The following is a 20356-nucleotide window of genomic DNA, read 5'->3' as shown; positions in this document are numbered from 1 at the left end:
GCGGAGTTATAGTAAGGCACAGATTCCACGACGCTGAGCTCCATCGTTATAGATATGCAATAGAACTTTCTTCGTCATCCTCGAAAGCTTCAAAGGTTTAGTGCATGCCAAGGCAGTCCTGTCACGCGACCCAGAGTCGTTTACGGTCACTCACGTAGTTCACTGTAGAAATTTAGATGGATTTTAAACTTCAGATTGGGATGTAGGGAACTGAGTTTACCTGTAGCTCCATTGCACACAAATTTCCTAAAGGTGTATTTTGAGGCTTTCTTCAAAGCGAGCGTAAGAGCAACGTCGTAGTAAGCAAACGGGTAGCTCGGTTGGTAAGCAGAGTGTTGGAAACAAATCCACCGGGAAAACAAATTCCGGGCGTATGTCCTCAAGACGCACCTTCGCTATTAAATTTAAAGCCTGGAGTGTGCGGTGCGAACTATCGTTTTCATTATTGGCAGGATAGCCGCGTTTAATGGAGACCACAGTTTCAGGTTATTTAGGAGAGACGAGTTATGCTCATAAGTGATTCCAGTGGAAATACATATTTCAGATGACATTCCTATGAGACCAAAGTCAGACCGAAATATTATTTAACGACTTTGAGAAATTGATGAATTATCCGTTAAAGTGGTGCAATTCTGCCGCCGCTTTTACTTTTTGCACATGCCCATTCGTTGCTTATATCTTCTGTGAAGAACGACATACGTTTAAAAAAAATCAGACGGGACAGTTGCAGTTCACAAAGAGAAAAATCGCATGCCGCGCATATCTATTAGACGGCCCTTTAGTGCTCTTTGAAAGTCATCCCAACGTTTTGTTGAGACTCTTGGGACTCTTAGGCGATGTATTGAAACAAGAATGTTCTGAAGATTAACTGCTTTCTACATTAGGAGAAATTGAACAGTAGAAAGTCCATACGTACCTACAAACAGCCGTTCACGGGCTCACAGGAAATCTGCGCATGTATTTCTTGCAAACATGTTTTCGTTACGTTATAGCACTAGTATCTTAGTGGTGAAGTCTCTTCCACAAAACGCGGAAGCTTGCGTTCGATTCCCCATCACCACTTTATTTTACAGCGAAACCTTGTTTGGCAACCCTTGTGCCAAGCCGTGGCGTAACGGAACGGACTGAAGTACATATGGACGGACAGAACAAACTATAGTTTCCAACTTTTAACCGCTGTCGCAGTCACTGTCACAACTTCCGCTAGCAGTTAACAAGAAAATGAAATACAAATTTGACTTCCTTTTTTTTTTCATTTAACAACTACATACAACAACAACAAATGATTGAGGACCTTAACACAGAGTGGGGTTGAAGATTAATTTGCAGAAAACAAAGCTAATGATCGATAGCCTGACAAGAAAACAAGAGTTCAGGATCGCCAGTAAGCCTCTAGAGTCTGTAAAGGAATCCGTTTACCCAGGTCAATTACTCACAGAAGACCCTGATTATGAGTAGGAAATTTACAGAAGTATAAAAATTGCTTCGACTGCATACGGCAGACATTGCCAGATCCTGACTGGAAGCTTACGATTATCACTAAAAAAGAAATGTGTACAATCTGTGCATCCTACCAGTGCTAGCATATGGGGCAGATCGCTTGGAAACTGACAAAGAAGCTCGAGAAAAAGGTAAGCACCGCGCAAACAGCGAGGTAACGAATAATGTTCGGCGTAAAGCTAAGAGACAGGAAGAGATCGGCGTGGATCAGAGAGCAAACAGGGATAGCCGATATTCTAATTGAAGAGAAAAAAGTGGAGCTGGTGAGGTCCCGTAATGCGTAGGTTAGATAACCGGTGAACCATTAGGGTTACAGAATGGGTGACAAGAGAAGGAAAGCGCAGTCGAGGACGACAGAAGACTAGGTGGGGTGATGAAATGGACAGGGGTAAATTGGAGATCGTAGGGAGAGGCCTTCGTGCTGCAGTGGACATAAAATAGATTGCTGCTGCTGCTCATGACGACAGCCATTTACGTATGCTCCCCACATCATAAACCCAGCTCTAGAAGTGCGAGCCGATGTGTATTTGCTAAGGGAAAAGAGCTAGCGTTCAATGCGTACTTTGGTCGCACATCCATTCGATGTCATATTTGTCTAAATATTAAGTATTCTTATACTATTCCACCATCTCATGCATCCCAATTCTTTCTTTGAAGTCCTCAGGCAGGCTGTACACTGTACTTTATTTGTAAGTCTTGAGTAAGATTGAAATGGCATTAACTTAAGAGTTTGTTAGAACTCAGCTAACAAAATCATACCATTCTGCTACGCTTTCTTGCCCCATGGTGTACAAATATCACAAAACGCTGCTCAAGCGTTCATTTGGGAAGCTCGCTTAAGAGAATTGCTTCATCCTGTAAAACCCAAACACAGTTCTACGTCAACAAAAGTGGAGAAATTGATTATATTTACTTATGGCCACAGATAGTTCATTTTTGAAACAGACAAAAAAAAATTTTTTCAGTCAAATGCCAATTACGGTATTAATTATTTCAACAGTAATTGGTTTTCTAAATAGCCATTACCAAAACTACAGTGCAGCGCATCAATAACCCAACTATTGGCTTGCATTAAATTTTTCGCGCTTCATTGAGCATTTTGAGGCATCAAACTCAGTGCAACATACATGACAGTTTAGAAATTAGAGTTAAGGCGGAAAGTGCGGATATAGGACAAAGTGTAAATATTCATGCCTCTAAGTAACTGCAAATTTCACATCTGTACTTACCGCGTGCTTCTTCCAGTGGCTTTTCGCACTTGTCCACACATTCCTGTTGTGTTAAGAAGTGGTTGTCATTGGCTCCGCAACCAGTGAATGAGAAATTCTTGCAACTCCGTGAATGTCGGTCGTAGTAGTATATCGTCTGCTGGTCAGAACAGAATCCCGCCTTGGGGTCGAGGAAGCACATTTCTTTGCCTAAACATGCAAGAAAATGTCCATTATAGCACAACGCAAAGTATGAACTACATAAGGACCAAGCACAGTTTGTATTGACGCAGGCGCATGAACAACGCCACACGATAATTAGCCGACTGCATATATACTTCAATGAGCTTAACTGTGCGAAAGCTACACACATCTTATCCATCTAAGTTCGCTAGTGTATGACCGCATTCCACGTTGTGCACCAAAATTGAGCCGAAGATACACGGACTGGAGACTCTGTGCCTCCTAACAGTCGTCGAATTACCAGTGTGCCAGGCAGCGCGATAACTTATAATTAAAAAGAAAAAGAAAAGCCTGGGCCGCGCGTCTGCATGCTTCGTTGCCAATGACAACTAAACGAGACGGACCAATGGCGCCGTAGCATTGTACACGCAATCGCTTAGCATGGAGCTGCAGTTCGTCAAAAGCTGGTTAGCCATTCAGATACCAAGCAATAATGAAAACGGAACGTCCACCACAAGTTGCTTATCGTAATCCTACTAGCACCGGCATGTCTGCCGGTCATTATTGACATCCTACATGTTGCTTGGCTGCGGGGGCGAACGGAAATGTCTTCGAATCTTTGAAGGGGGAGGGGGGCACTGAATCACGTTTTCTAAACGGTAGATTATCCGCACATAAAATAGCTGTTAGAACGATGGGCAACGCATGCTACGATATGGCGCACGAGAGATGTTCTAGTCGACAGGAATGGTAGACAAAAAAATTTCCCAATAGTAGAAAGTGTATGAGAGATGCTTTTTTATCAAGCGGCGAAGGATCCTAACTTCCGAGTACTGACGGCTCAGCCGGCAAACAAAGGTCCTCGCTGCTCGCGTAATCACCTTATTCGGAAAACAAACGTATTAGGATAGACGCTAACATTTAGTCTCATTCAGTGTCGGCACTGAGTAGATTCGTGCTCTCTATTGAACGTTTCTAAACCGGCAGGCTAACCGCGCCATCCTCAATTTAACGAGCATGTGCGGAACATTATTCGCGTCAGCTTCCAGCATATTGCCGTCAGCTTTAAACAGATGCGGGACATCGTGAGTTTACGCCAAGTACGATTCAATGCATGGATGTGCTAAGAAGCCACGGTAGTTAACCCTTGCCAACAGCTCGAGAAGCTTTTTCATCAGGGTTGTCATCTCATTAGCTTTTGATCATGCGTCTACAACCAAACTTAGGCCGGGCTTTGGGCTCTTTCGCTGCAGAATGTGCAACAATATTAATATTTTGTTCGCGACCGTTAGTATCTAGCAAAACCCGCCATACGAGCTCAAGCGCTCGTAAGGTCAGTCCCGTTCTCAACACCAGTCGTCATCAGTTTCTGAAAGCTTTCGTTGCTCGCGCATCTGAGGAAGCTTCGCAGGGGCTGGCGGCGCAAATGAAACTTCTCCGCTGGAGGACATGCCTGGAGGGCAGAGGCCGCGATTACTGCGTGCTTCGTTCTGTCTGGCCATTGTAGCTGTTTGATGGCGCTGCTATCGCTAACGCGTGGGTGCTCTGTCCCTTCGTACTTTCTATATTTAGCGGGCTTTCAATCTTCGATGAAAATAAGATGAACACGCGGTGTGTAGCATTCTACAAACATATACTTTTAAGCTCTATTACGATTCTCTACAACCCCTTGATTGACACTTACAAGTAGAACAACAATCGAAAAGTCAGCTAATTGGTTTTGAACATTGTGTTGGATGTCAGGGAATGAAAATTATTGCAAGTTTCCCTATGTGAATCTCAACAACGTACACTCGGTCTTATTCGTGCAAGAAATCTGTTTTAACATAGTGAATCATAGCTGGGACACCTTGTACATTTATCTTCGCATTGAATTTGAACGAATCCCCTGTGATATTGAAGTGACGTGTGTTAGGCTACGATGGTTACAAGGATTCAGCGCTCTTGACCAAAGTGCTGAACCAATAGGCAGAGAAAAAGGGACACATACTGAAATTTATTCATCACCTAGTACTCTAGATTTCATATTGCCGTTGGAAAAGTGAGGTGTCAGTAGTAATGCTATCATGCTAGGAGAGGGCGAGTCCCATGACCCTCTGCACCTTTACAATACAAAGGCAAAACATACTAAAATAGCACTTTGGGAAGTTTGTCGAAGTTCATGTTTGAGCATCACCTCCAAGCGTGAAATGCAGGAAGAGAGGTGTACGCAGAGAAAGAATGACCTGTTCTTATATATATGCGTTCCTCGTAGTACAATCTAATTTTAACTTGTAATATAAACAAAAGAACAGCGGTCGTGCTTGCAATTATTTCGCTTCACCTTATACGCTTGTCTGCGACATTCGCGCTTTGTGCTGCCTTTTGAATCGTGGACTCCAAATTGCGTCTCGGCTCGTTATTGTGTTTGCTCATTAAGAGCGCGTAATGACAAGGACGCATAAACGGAATGCAGACACTATGTTCTTCCATAGCATTTCTCCTGATTATGCAAAGGTGCATACAAACATGGCAGATATCAGCAACAAAAATGAAGATACAAAGGTAACGAAGAAAAAGAAACAATTACGATTATACAGTTTTCGTTGGGACGAGGGTTAGTAATGTATTCCTTCTATGTGTTCTTATTAGGGCGCGTTGGGCAGAAGCGAGTGACTACAGCCGCCAAATGCATTGCAGCCCAACTTGAATAGCCTGCCTCTACTATTGGCTTCACCGCTAATGTTAAAAATACATGAAGAGACACTAAAACGCCTGTCACACGCTGTACACTTGGAAGACTCATCGAGAGAAAAAATAATTTATCAGCGGTTTCAGGGAGCTACACGTTTAACATCGCATACATACATAGTAAGGATAACTTAAGGTTAACCGTACAAAAATAATACAGCAAATGGGGGCCTATAAATTGGCAGCTCTATTATCAAGAGCATCTGGCCGTAACTATGACGGCAGGCTGTTATTTTGTAAGGCGTACACCACGACATACTGCACACGGCCAGATGCTTTTTTTGTCCTTTGCTAACGGCGATACAAACTTCTTGTGGGTATGACGCAGCTGGCTTGTGAAAAATGATAAAGAAGACCGCTAAACTGATGGGTAATTTTACGGTGTTACATGTATGTAATCTACTCATTAATACCGACTTCAATGGATGTGTTACTTTCTTGATGTTTTTCTTTTGTGGTGAGCTTACAGGCAGCCTCGCTTACCTGAGGGAACTTCTGTCAAGCTTGGATCTTCTGCAGATGGCAAAGGGCATGCTTCTGCGCAAAGAAAGAAAGAAAGAAAGAAAGAAAGGAAGAAATATAATAGAATATACCATAACGGTTCCCACGACGTAAAAATTATCAGAAAAACGAACACATACAGATTGCCTTTGTGCACGGGTACTTATTCCGCGACGTCATGCCTTCGCGCCAACGGTTTTTTTTCTTAAGGCAGGCCAAGCGCACCAAGGCACGGACGGCAAACAGAAGACAGGCAAGGCGCTCTCCGTGTCTTTGGGTGCTTGACCTGCTTTGAGAAAAATGATACCCTACCGACTAGCTCGGATCAAGACCCTTGTTCAGTATATATATTTTTTACATTATCTAAGCAAGGATAATAAAATGAAACGGGCGAGCCTTGAGTGCTCCGTTTCATTTTTTTTTCTTTTTACGGATTGTCATTTATATGTAGTGCGCATGATTTTTTCTTTCCTGCGCCACACGCCAATGAACTGGCAATGGCCTTGACCACACTACGACATGCTCCTGACTTACATAACCAATATTATGCAATAGCTCCGTTTTGTTCTTTTTACTGTGTGTGAAGTGGCGTTAGAAAGAAAAATGGCGCACATTAAAGATGCAATATTCAGCAATCTTAATGTTCACTGTGCTTGTTTATGTGAAGCTTGCTGAGCGAGAAGTCCTTTTTTATAGATGTAGGACTCATCTATAATTGACGCTTCGTGTTCTGCTCAACATTCAGTGAAAAATATAGATGAAACTTTGATTGGAATGAAAGTTTATGGGTCCGAAGGACTGCACCAAACAAGCAAACAAATGTAGGCAGTAAGATGTACGGAGCCACAATGGGGTTGGGCGTTCTGCGTTCTGCAGAAGGGGATGGGCACTAGGGCACAGAAATGACTTAGACAAATACCCCAAATGCATTTATGAATGCATTAGAAAGCTTCATGCTTGATTTACGTCACAGTTAGCAGAGGTCTTACGGTTTCATTTTGCAATCGTTCTCGTTACCTATTAGGAGGGAGCCTGTTTGTTTTGCAGTGGGTTGTAAGGGCACTAGGCTAGGAAAATGTCCCTCCTACTGGTGGCGTCCGACATTTTCAGGCTCCGCTTGTGTCCCTCCCACTCATAGATGGTTGCTGTGCTCAATCTCCTGCGTTTGCGCTCCCCATGAAGACGGACACTTTCCTCCGTGGTCAAAGGGGTTGGGTGACCTATGTTGCTGAACGAGTCCCTCCACACAATTTCTGAGCACTACGTGTCGAACACGAGGGTGCCATAGCCGATCAAGCATGAGATTTCTACAAAACATGGAACACCTGTATGCCTTATAGCTCCCGATGAGCCAACACCTCCTATATACTTCACAAGGCCTGCGCTTAAAATTCTGACGTCACAGCCCGCCGGCCGACAGCGTAGCTCCTGCGGCAACGACGTCAGTCTGCTTGCTTTCAACGCCCTCACTTCGCTTGGCTTTTAGGGTTCGTTGCTGCCGTTGAAAACGTGGTGTCTTTCTTGTGTCTTGTGTTGAAATTGTGTTGCGTCCGTAGCATCGACCGTGGATATATTTTCACTTCGTTTGACTTTGAGGGTTCGTTGCTGCCGTTGAAAACGTGGTGTCTTTCTTGTGTCTTGTGTTGGAATTGTGCTGCGTCCGTAGCATCGACCGTGGATATATTTTCACTTCGTTTGACTTTTAGGGTTCGTTGCTGCCGCTGAAAACGTGGTGTCTTTCTTGTGTGTAGTGCTGCGTCCGCAGTAGCGTCTACTGTGTATATTTGTTCGCATCCTCATGTGTGATGGCACGCACGATGCCGAACAAGTGTTAAGTGACTGTACGAACCGGTAATTTCTATATTGGGAAAGAGTTGCAACCTTTTCCAAAAGATAAGGGCACGTAAAAGAAGTGGATGTGTGCCATTCCCCGAATTTCATATCAACCGCATATATAAAGGCCTACTTTTATATCAGTGGTATTCATGCTGCTGTATTTCCTCAGCGCGCATTTTTGTTTACAGGTGAATGTAATTAGTGTTCGTGCAGTTAGCAAACGATATAAACCGTTGCAAACTTATCGCAATTCGTGACATCGCTACTTTTATTATCAATGTTTTTCTGTATGCAAGTGAACGTTTTTTCTGAAATGCATAATTTTATATGCTCAGTTATTGCGTAGCAGTTAGCCTGTGCAGGCTTTGTGTGTTTATTTGTGTATAGGTATCTCCATAGCAGTTAGCCAGTTTGCTAGCGAACTGTGCGGCTAGCATACTTTGGAGCATCCTTTACAAGTAGAGGAATGGCATTGCACAGGTTTCAAAGGAGGAGAGCACCAAAAAAGGCAAGCTCGTATCTTTACTGAGAAATGAATATTGGTGAGTGCACTGAGTACACTGTCTTGCAAGGCTAAATTGCATATTATATTTATTTTGGTTGTTGAAACAGAATTATTGTGAATTTGATGTACTTACTGCTTTTTTCTGAGTTGTTTGTGTTATCTGTATTGTGTACTCTTGGGGGCAACTATAGGCTGTGCTTATTGTGCGCAGTCGAGTGCCCTCATATATTAACTGTATATAGACTGTTTTTTCTTCTCTGCTCTCGCAATTAATGCACACTATGTGAAGACTACTATGCAGGGGTATAGTGTGTAAAAATTGAATGCATTTGAGTGTTGCTCTAGCAAATTGATTACTGAACGTCGTGCATTAAAGAATCACTATGTATCTAATTTATATTCCGTATACTTGTGAATGGTTTGTATATGTTCAAATCCTCACTTCCTGTCTGAAAAGCCGTGTATCTACGGCTTAAAAAATAAAGTAATTTGAAGTGAATCTGATATAGAAGAACATTATGTTTCAGGGCACTGATTCCACGGTGCTAAATTTGCAAATTGTGCCATTCTGAACACTCCTATTGCTCTGTGTTGATGTTATTGACCCTAAATCATTGTGAATAACCGAAATAAACGTTACGCAATGCGGTTGTGATACGAGTGCATTATTACGCGTGGGCTGATCATTCCGATAGTTAACGATGTCCCTTTTAAATACAACTCAGTGAACGCTACCCGGTTTCAATCAAGTAGCGAACAATGTCTTAATGCTGCTGACAGCATTTCCAGCTTTCACAATTCAATAGCCCCAGCCGCACTCAGGCACCGTCCATGCAAGTGTGGATTATTTTATCGAATGCTAGTGCGGAACACAACTGAGATATTGAATTGCTTTTAAAGAAAAAAAAATAATCTTTATGAAACCGGATAGTATCACGCGTTCAATGCATGAGTCACCGCGCTCGAGCGGGAGCAAGCCGACCGGTACGGCTTGACGTAGCCTGCGTCATCTCACGTGACACGCAGGCCTGAAAACTTGTCTGGGAGATATTGGATGAGCACAGGTTTCAGTTTCGTATGTATGTATAGTAGTAGTAGTATAGCATGTATAAACATACTATGGCTGACTAAGCTCTCGGAGATACGACCACTCCCGCTCGGATTGACAAACCTCATTTCGAACTATGCCTCTCTGAATGCCGAGAGAGAGGCTAAATTGAGCTCCGATTGCGTCATGGGCGGCGGGAGCGTCATGTGACGCGATACATGCATTCGCTTTCGTTTCGTTTTCTTTTTTTGAAGACCCCGTAGTTGGGGTATTACATAAGGTGTTACATGTACTATTGAGTAATGGTTTCTTCTACACAAGAATCCCAATGCATGGCGCATAGGTATACGGTTGCAAAGGTAGAGGCGATCACAGTATAGCATGTTTTTGTGACATGTGGTTTCAGTAAATGACCCGCTATGACCAAATTGAAAGTCGTTCCACGTCATAACCTTAGCAACTCAAAAAATTACGCGAAGAATCTCCTTTGAGAGTTGCCTAAATGACGCGCATACATTTGCTACTAATCACCTGCTGTTTCCTCGTCGAATGCTCCTGTTTTTGGTATAATTGCGAGAAACACCCTGAAAGAATCTTGAAACGGAGAAGCGCGGTTGCAACACCCAAGTGTTAACTGAGACCAGCATGATACGACGAAAAAGAGGCAAGTAGCAGGAACGCTCATTCAGGTTATAGACAATTTCCTGAGGATGCGGACGTGGGGTGAAACGACCCAAATTTTCTAAATGAAGGAAATATATGCAACATTTATTATGTACACTGCATTTTGTTGGCCCTTCTTGTAGCGTTTCTCCATTATCTTCAAGTTCTATGATGGAGCGTTTGGATGATGCCGTTGCTTTGTGAAGGTGAGAAATGGCCGATGCGTGCCTAGTACGTGACGTAAGTGAATAGTGTCACGTTTGGTAAACGTCGTCGGGATCCGAGGTGTCGCAGCGCAGAGCTAGAACAAGAAGAAGACCAGCACACGCTCGAAACATTCAACATGGTGCGGGTGGGAACTTTAGTCCTCGAGTGGATGAGAAGCACTGAATCGGCAACGGCTTGTTTAGCAGCCCTGAGAGCAGCTTGGGCTTCGGGAGACCAGAGAATCGCGGATGAGCAGCTCTCTGTTGTGCGAAGGAGGTCAGTCCTTGGGTGCACAAGTTCGGTGCAGTGCGCAATAGATCGGCGTGAGAAATTCACAACGCTCAGGAATCCAAGCAGCTGGCGCAGAATAGTGGGTGCTGGGAACACTTGCACGGCCTGGACCTGGGAGGGCAACGGACGAATTCCTAGCGCCGAGATTTGGTGACCCAGGAACTCAAGCTCGGAAGATCCAAAGATTCATATCTGCCGGTCGACAACCAAGCCAAATTGATCCATGAACCATGATCCATGAACTATTGTAAGCTCTATTCAGATTATTTGAGTTAGTTGGGCATGGGCTGCATGTTGTTTATGTATTTATGCAGTGACAACCTAGCTAGCTGATGCACAGTGCCATATTTTAGGAAAACGAAAAATACATAGCGAAACATAAACAGCTGGCCAGTACCTGCATTTTATTTGAAAGCAAACAGAGATTATCAAATGACTTGACTTAGTAGTGCGTTCAGTGACCTCTTGTGGTGTGAAAAATTTGATGTAGTTAGTGGTTTTGTGTTTGTCTTTCTTCATTAGTAGCTGATTTAACATGCACATGACAAAGAAATGAAGGCTCATATGGTGGAAGACCGGGTCGCACAAAAAGTGAGGAAACACTCATTGCCATTTTTTTTTATTTGCATAACAAACCAGCAAATAGTTCCTTAGGTTCAGTTTTGTGAATAATGCTCAAGCTGTTCTGCATAAAACTATAAGATTGTTGTGCTCCACTATCTATGCACTGTTCGTGTAGCCAAATGAATGATACTCCCATTAGCACTGCGAGAGCACAGAAATTTCCAGTCAAGAGGCCATAGTGGCTCAGCCTCTGTGCCAAATGTAAAATTGTTCCAGAAGAAAACATGTATACTAGTGAATCGGGTATGCATTCACATCTACTATTCAAATCCACACATCACAAGTAATCTTTCATTCCTTGGTGTATTGCTCACCATTGTACAGACTTTGTTTCGGCGCTGTGTGAGTGCAGTACTATAACTTGGTAAATCAAAGCTGTGGTTATTCAGTACACTGAAAGCAACTTTGCATGTGAGTTAGATAACATAATCCTCCTACATATGGGTCGGCTTAGTATTATCAGCCACTTTGTTTACTAGTTCACTGTTACGCCTGAAATATATGGTGCCACTGGACAATGCTGTATTCCTGCAGGCATGCTAGAACAGCTTGGCTATGCACAAACAACCCTTTACATCGCACTTAAATTAAGGTGGTGTAGATTTGCTGTCACAAGGGGCTCATAAGCATAACTGCCGAGCATTCAAAAAAGTGTTTGAAATGTAAGGGTGGAAGCTCAGGTTTGCAGGTGTGACATTTTACATTTATAGTGCAAGGACACATCCATGGACAGGAAGGACACCGCACAAATCCTCGTGTTGTGACCTCGGGTCACAGTGCAAGTAGCTTTTGTGGTTTTTAGCTATAAACATGTGAAGCAATCTGTAAATTCAAAACTGAATTAAGTAAACTGAGACACAATGAAAAGCAACATAACACTAAGGTGTACACATTTTTTTGTCACATCAGCTCTTTGTGGTGCAGGTCAAATATGTATGCACGCTAGTTGTAGCTGAAAACAGCATGCATTGCACATTTAGAGCTCAGAATGTTCAATGGAAAGATTTTTGATGTGTCAGACATACATATAGTGCCTTGTCCAATGCTTTGCACACAGATAACTATGTTTTCCACAACTTGAGTAGCACATTCATAACGGACTACCACATGCCAAATCCGTTTTGTACCTCTCCTTCGATATTCTACAACCCGACACAGAAGTACAGACTGGAATTTTTCTTTGTCAATATTTAAAAGGAAAACAGGTTTTTGGCATCACAGGTCTCAATCTTCCACACAGGGCACTTATTGCATGTTCTGAATGTGCATTAATTGCCGATGGTATATTTTCTAATGTGAAAATAGTTTGTTCGAGATAGTTTTACCTGTATATTTTTGAACTTACCCATAAGTTCTCTGCCCTATTTGTATATACCTCCTTCAGTACTGGTATCTGTGCTGTGCCTTCATTAGCGCAGTAAATGTTGTGAAAGTTATTAATTCATAAAGTAGGAAGCCTATCCAATATAAACAAGAAACTAGCAGGCAAGGTAATCACGACAAACCAGCTGAGATGGTGGCACTATTCTAACTGTTTTCGCTTATGATAGCACAAGCGTTCCCACTTGTGCTGCTGCATGGTTGTAACCGATATGCTCGCAAAGGTTTGGTTCATTCACATTTCACGGGATGAGTAACTGTTACATACGTGCAACATCTTCCTCTGCCTATATCAATGACTTAACTATATGTGACAGGTTTAGCTGTGTGATTATTGGTGTAGCTGAAGTAATGTATCACACATAGTTTCCGCACACTACCCGATTGGCGAAAAGCATGCAGGAATATATGCAGGAATTGAGCTATTGGTTCAGCGTTGGCTTTCCACTAAACTGACTGTTGAAGAGGCAGATTTCACTTCATCGAAAAGTCCATGTGAAAATTAGCCTAGAACTCATGACGCCAAATACAGTCACCATGTGTGGCTGAAGAACAACACGTGACAGAACAATGAGCAGTGGGATTCATCTCACTAGTATACAAAGAATTGCGGCTGCATTCAGTATTTCACTGCTGGTATACTAAACACAAAGCTTGATACGAGTTGTTTGAATGGCATAATCAAGATCTCGCTAATAAGCGATGGCAAAAGCTAAATAAAACGCTGTTGCCTCACGTACTGCATTGGTCTTAAATATGCATTCTCACATGCAGTGGATACAGTCCATAAATTGGTTCACACACAGGTATGAAATGTTGCAACTGCACCATATGATAAAATTTAAATAAGGTCAGCTGAATACCATACAGAACATCTTTAATGGGGTATAGCTGTTGCAACATGCTTTGATATTAGAAGTTGTGCTGTTTTATTCACACACACATGCACGTAAATGCAAGGTACACATACATTTGTGTTTGCGTATTACTGTGTGCATCAAATGAACAGCACAACTTATACAAGAAGACATAAAGACAAATTTCTTTCGTGCCAGTCTAATTCCTATTATCTACGCAGTGATTTTTTTTCTCACGTGCAGCAACTCAACTCTGTGCATAAGTTAAGCTGATGTTGCTAATCTAAGCTAGACATGGGTGTCATTCGCAGAATATGATAAAGAAGTGACCATGTGTATGGGCCTCAAATTGATGGATTGACATTTTATCTGGCTGAGTAGTAAATTCATGTCAAAAAAAGAAAAATGTAGAATACTGACAAAACAGGGTGGCGAACATAATATAGGGAGCAGACACTTTGCCGGCAGAGTCACTTGAAAATTTTGCCAGCAGTTCATCCTCATTACCTGGCTTTGATCACATAACTAATGCTGACATAATCGTGAAAATTTGTGTTCAGGATAAACTCATGGCAGCCAATAGGCACGTTTTACATTGTGATAGCAGCTGACTTCTCAGGGGCAATGCACTGTGGCCATGAACATGCTGAAGAACGACAAAAGGCGAGGCACCTATTTCCATAGTCTGGCAGCACTGCTCAATACGGTTCAGTTAAAGAGTAGAACCGTGGCCTGTGCAAAGTAAAGATCAGTGAGATAGCCACTTATGGTGTCCAACATCCTACACCCACGAATGATAGGCAGCAGTAAGCTTACGCATGGATGAAAGTGCACCGGAAAAACATTCACTGGACATACTTTGTAAGCCCAAGTAAATTTAATGCACATTATTTGCTAATGACTGTTGGCAGAATGAACACGTAGACAGAAAATAAAGCACTTATCAGGCACATAATGCTGACACTTGTGCTACTGTTCGCTTTAAACTGAAGGCTCGCGCCAAAACAGGTGACACGAACCACCTAATCAAAGAGGCTGGATATAGAAACTAACGGCAAACTTTCACTTACCCACTTCTGCCTGCATTAGTAACACAACCATAGCTAGCCAGTGAGGAAGAACTCTAGGCAGAACGCAGTTCTGCTGGCTGCTAGAAGAATATCATATATAACTATACCTGTGACACTTTCTTGTTATTACTTGGTTTACGTGTTAATTTTTACATTCATATTGCTTTTTGTCAGCAAACGCAAAATTTGTACTTAATAAGAAGGAAGTATCTAGTTCTACATACGAGCCGTATGTAAAAATACTGAAAGATAGCTATAGCGGCTCCACAGCCACCGTAGTCCTCCATAAAGAAAACAACAAAATCCCAGAAAAGAAAGGCAGCAGGCAGGGAGATACGATCTCTCCAATGCTATTCACAGCGTGTTTACAGGAGGTATTCAGAGACCTGGATTGGGTAGAATTGGGGATACGAGTTAATGAAGAATACCTTAGTAATTTGCGATTTCCTGATGATATTGCCTTGCTTAGTAACTCAGGGGACCAATTGCAATGCATGCTCACTGACCTGGAGAGGCAAAGCAGAAGCGTGGGTCTAAAAATTAAGCTGCAGAAAACAAAAGTAATGTTTAACAGTCTCGGAAGAGAACAGCAGCTTAAGATAGGTAGCAAGGCACTGGAAGTGGTGAGGGAATACATCTACTTACGGCAGGTAGTGACTATGGATCCGGATCATGAGAGTGAAATAATCAGAAGGATAAGAATGGGATGGGGTGCATTTGGCAGGCATTCTCAGATCATGAACAGTAGGTTGCCATTATCCTTCAAGAGAAAAATGTATAAAAGCTGTGTCTTACCAGTACTCACGTACGGGGCAGAAACCTGGAGGCTTATGAAAAGGGTTCTACTTAAATTGAGGACGACGCAACGAGCTATGGAAAGGTTAATCATGGGTGTAACATTATGGGATAAGAGCAGATTGGGTGAGGGAACAAAGGCGACTTAATGACATCTTAGTTGAAATCATGAAAAATAAATGGGCATGGGCAGGACATGTAATGAGGAGGGAAGATAACGATGGTCATTAAGGGTTACGGACTGGATTCCAAGAAAAGGGAAGCGTAGCAGGGGGGCGGCAGTAAGTTAGGCGGGCGGATGAGATTAAGAAGTTTGCAGAGACGACATGGCCACAATTAGCACATGGCCGGGGTAGTTGGAGAAGTATGGGAGAGGTCTTTGCCCTGCAGTGGGCGTAAGCAGGCTGATGATGATGATCCAGTTCTTGCCTATAACATATTCATCTACCATGCCACCGGTGTCTTCACAGACTCTGTGCTTAGTCACCAGCCAAAAACAAGCATTTAGGATTTTTAGGTATGTAAGCCGCTTGCATCACAATATATAAAGCAATTTACTTCGTGAAATCTAGAAATCTTGCTATACACACCAATGTCCACATGATAAAAAGCAAGGCTCCCTGAAATTTTCATTCATGACATTAGTGCTATCAGGCGTGTCTACATTTCAGGCCAGCGCTGTATGTCTTGGCGCACGTGACTATTATGATGTTCCCTAAACTTCACCACAATAGAACTACCTTCTGAAACAAACGATACACGCAGGAAGCAGAAAAGGCCGGTGTGATAGGGCTTATCTGTAAGTGTACTACATATTAAAATGCGATCGGCAACACTTCTGCACAGTTCACTTCTGAGCACACGCACACCGCGTAGAACGAGCACTTCTACACCCAGCAACGCTGCGACACATCGCACATATATATCACGACTTGTAGCTTGCAAACACGCCTCATAACAGCAAGAACACAGCTCGAACGGCGCGGTCACCACGGCGCATCGCAGCCGGCAAAACGGCTCACACGCTGTATAGCACACGCGGAATGGCAGCGATAACAAGGCAATAAAAACTTATCGCTACTGATCGTATCATTACTTCTGAAAGTTGCAAAAGACTGGAGTTCGTCACTTCGCGGCAACGAACCGCATACACAGAACAGATACCAATCGCGTTGTGTGCGCCGATCGGACACTACTTATTTCGCCACGCACTGAACATGTGTCCTACTCAGAATGCACGTATATGTGATGGACTTCCCGTTTGCGACGCGCACTCGACGCATGGAGCAAAAAATCATGAAGTCGACGGCTTCAGATGTTTCTTTCGATGCTCTCGTAAACACAACACACTTCCTGCGCTCCGTCTGTTTCTGTCGGCGACCGCACGCACTGACGACGCCTCGAAGGGTGCACCGGTTTGCTGCCCTCGGTGACTATCTCCGTGGGTGCCAAATAACTCTAGTAAAAATCATAAGAAGCAGAAAAATAGACTGTTTCTGACGCGGCTGCAGCATAGGCCTTGCGTCCCCGCTTCGCTTCGCTTCGAGCAAGCGCCATGTTTGCTGTGACGACACTGACACCGTCCGCCTCGGACCAGCCAATGAGAGACGAGCTGGCGTGCGGACGGGAAGGTGCGACCGCTCTTCGCTCTCCGCTAGAGAGCCATCAGCACGCGGGCGGACGAGGGCGGAACGGATGGGCGGATTGACCATGTACGGGCCCTTAGCAATGGCCAGACGCTCACCGGAGAGGCGGCGTGAACGAACTGCGAAGGGTAGACCACGCTAAACAATGTGGCGGGTTAACGTTGTGCTTGGACGATGGTTTATGTTGTAGGGTGTCGTGACCTTAGGAAAGTCTTCCAGGATCCTAGCGTACGGGCACGGCGGCATCAGCGTGCGGATCACATCAGGGGATCACGTCAAGAGCGGCAGGCCACGACAAGCCATAAAAAGGGTTCTTGTTCGCGCTTCTCAACATCTTAGCGTTTAAATAAAGTGAACTGAATTGAATTAAATGCCAGTGTGGGCTACAGCCGACAGAACGCCACGAATGGAGAGGCGCTTCTTGCCGCCATTAAGACCATGGCGGCACAGGCTGACGTCAAGGTCGAAACAGGAAGTCGGAGCAGAGGATGGGCTTTCTGACGTCGGCTACGACGAAGACCTACCACAACGTGCGCCGTGGGCCAAGGTTGAGTGTTAGGGACCACGGACCAAACGTGGCAATGGAGGTAGAGTTCGCCGCACAGATCACAAGCCCAGGTGACTTAGAAGTGCGGTCACACTTTAAGGACAGCAGTTCGCTGGCCTAGGCACCCGTGTCTACGAGGAACTGCAGGCCGGAAATGCGATTCACGACTAAGAAAAGGCGGCAGGGTTGTAAGGCCAGATCACATGCCGCCATCAGTGATCTCTCGATGCGTTTCCCGGCCAGCTGCATGAGGACTTGCACTGGCGGGCGCGCTGCTGGAAAGTGCGATGATGCCAGCAAACAGGCGAGCTTCGAGATCTGAGCTAGCGGAGACAGCCCGAGGAAGACGAGTGGCAGCTTGGACGTGAGGGAAACTCGCGTTGATTATGATAGAACGTCTGCAAGGCGTCGATGGCAAGGGCGAGCTGGTCGATCGGGGACTCTAAGCGGGACATGACTGCGGACTTTGATATTGAGGAGAGGGCGGCGACCGAAGGAGAAGTCGCGTCATGGACTCCATCGGCGAGCTGGGCGAGGCGGTCAAGGATCAAGTTCCCTGCAGCGGCTAAGGCAAGGTGAGCGGACTGCGGCAAGCGATGTAAGCATATCTCCCTCTACAACGCACCGCTCGAGTCGACGGTGTTTGTGCCCAGGAGCTGCCGCATGCTGTTAAGCTGCTCGGATGTGAGCAAGTGCTGCAGGTGCGCGCTCACAGACGCCATGGTGCGATCTAGAGTCACCTTCTTGATTTGTTCGTGCGGGGCATCGCCCAAAGGTGCCGCGATCACGTCCACTACCTCCTGACCCACCTCACGAGAGAGGTTGGAAAATAAGTGACGAAACCGAGAAGTCTCCGAGGTGACGTGGTGCAGATCGAAGATGGCTGATGGCTCCGACCTAGGCGAAGCAAACCTGTCGGTTCTTGCGCAAGAACGTGGGCAGGTGGTGCTGGAGAGCTGCGACGTTCCGTGGACGCGAAGTAGTGTCAGGCAGATGGTCGCGTGTGGGTGCTAGGTTGCTGTGGTCGGTCATTTTTTAGGCCGGAGTCACCACTGTCGGGAACCGAGGGATCGCAGCGGAGCGCCAGTACAAGAGGAGTAGCGATGAAGGCTTCTAGTACAAAAGTGACCGTGTCGTGCTGGAGCCTCGAGCACGCGCTGCCCATCTTTATTTTTTCATGTCTATCGCAGCCGGCCCATTGGCGACGGCTGATAGCGCCGACTTGAGCGTCTCCGCGTTGCAGGGTCGGTGGGCGCTACAACCTCGCATGTAGAGAAGGTCTATGATGTTGCCGCCTCCCGATGCGAACCACTATTAACTGTGATTAACCATACTCCGGCAGCGGCTGCGTATAGCGCAGCCGTGCGTACCCTATCTTGAAAGCGATGTGCGCCGCGTATTGATAGCTTCGTGTGCTCTGTGTTCTCGCCGCTTCGTTGGCGTGGAAACTAGAGGCAGCACGAAGCTGAATTCACTCGTTGCTGTGGGCCCTATCTTGAAAACGATCGTCTTACGTGATGGATGGACGGGTTTCCTCGTTGCGTAAATACAGAAATGCTTACGCATTTAAAGCGCACTTGAGCATACAGACAACAAGACCGTAAGAGGCGGCTCACGGCGGTCCGCGGTGGGAAAGTCGGCGCACCGGCACTGGCCTTCGGTGAGGTATGCATGTGTGCATCGCTGTACACAGCGCTTTACTTTTTTCAAATGGATTTCAAGTTCAAGCTGCTACTTTATTACAGCGGGTACGACAGCCCGTACAGCAACTCGGCAGGAACTAACTAAGCAGAAAACTTGCGGCACGCAAGTTTGCTGCTTAGTTGAAAGTTTCACACCTAAATATAAAGATACTGTGTCATACTTAGTGTCCGACATAAACACTTCAGGTAGATATGCGGGTCAAAAATTTACATTTCCTTTTTAAAAATAAGTTTTGATATCGTGGTTGCAAAATTACACTCAAACTGCCCATCTTCGTGAGTAAAAAAATAAAGGCAGTTCACCAACCAGGAGACTGCGAGAAATTATTCTATTCGAGTCACGGTAGCTGTACGGGCTTCATCTTTCATTCAGGTTTGACTGATCAGGCTCACAACCAGAAGTACTGCACAGATGATAAGCTTTCCTGAACTAACAACAAGCGAATACTAGCCCTGGCTGAGTCGGCAGCGGCTCATTCTCGCCTTTTCACCAGTGCTCAGGCCAAGGCTATGCTTCATACATATGAAATGCTGACAAGCGAAAAACCGTTGCCGGCTGATGCTCAACTTGTCTAGCGTCAGCCGACCGCAGTCTACGCCTGCCAACGTTCTGCACACGAATCCGTCAAGTTCTTTGTGGCGTCCCATAGGCCTTCCACGTCTTCGGCACCCATCCTATTAGATAATCGGCCATCATTGCTACGGGATATACGATCTGCAACAGCCTATTTCTTACTCGTAATTTTAGTCGCATCTGGTAGCTGCGTTTGTTGAAGGTATCATGTACGCTACTGTACTACTGCCTTCTTGCCCTCTTAACGTTTTCGAACGTAATCATCGAGAAATCAGAACTGTCGTAACCAACTAACCACTGGGAAGGTAGAAGGGAGTGATTGCCCTAAAATTAAACTCGCCTTCACTCGACAGACTTCCTACGCTTAAGACGTACACAGAAACGTCGCCACTTCACTGAACAGATAAGTGCACTTCAGTTGCAATCCTCCCCATTCCTCCGCTAATGTTTCGCAAACAAGTAATCTGAATGCCCATCAGAAAACACTA

The 20356-nt window shown here is 44.8% G+C and overlaps 1 protein-coding gene across 5 annotated transcripts in view; it reads right to left on the bottom strand.

Annotated features, from left to right (window-relative positions):
* LOC126516448 (papilin-like) overlaps nt 1-20356 on the bottom strand; it is a 530520-nt gene that overhangs the window by 244386 nt on the left and 265778 nt on the right. For all 5 annotated transcript variants that reach the window (XM_055064066.2, XM_055064065.2, XM_050166565.3 and 2 more), the window contains exons 6-7: nt 6105-6158; nt 2730-2918 (exon numbers count right to left, since the gene is read on the bottom strand). In XM_055064066.2, the coding sequence (XP_054920041.2) occupies nt 2730-2918; nt 6105-6158 (243 nt within the window). The remainder of the gene's footprint in view (nt 1-2729; nt 2919-6104; nt 6159-20356) is intronic.

This window comes from Dermacentor andersoni, chromosome 1 (assembly GCF_023375885.2).
Source record: "Dermacentor andersoni chromosome 1, qqDerAnde1_hic_scaffold, whole genome shotgun sequence".
Lineage (NCBI taxonomy): Eukaryota > Metazoa > Arthropoda > Arachnida > Ixodida > Ixodidae > Dermacentor > Dermacentor andersoni.
The sequence above is the reverse complement of the archived record's forward strand: the minus strand, read 5'-3'. Positions and strand labels throughout refer to the sequence as shown.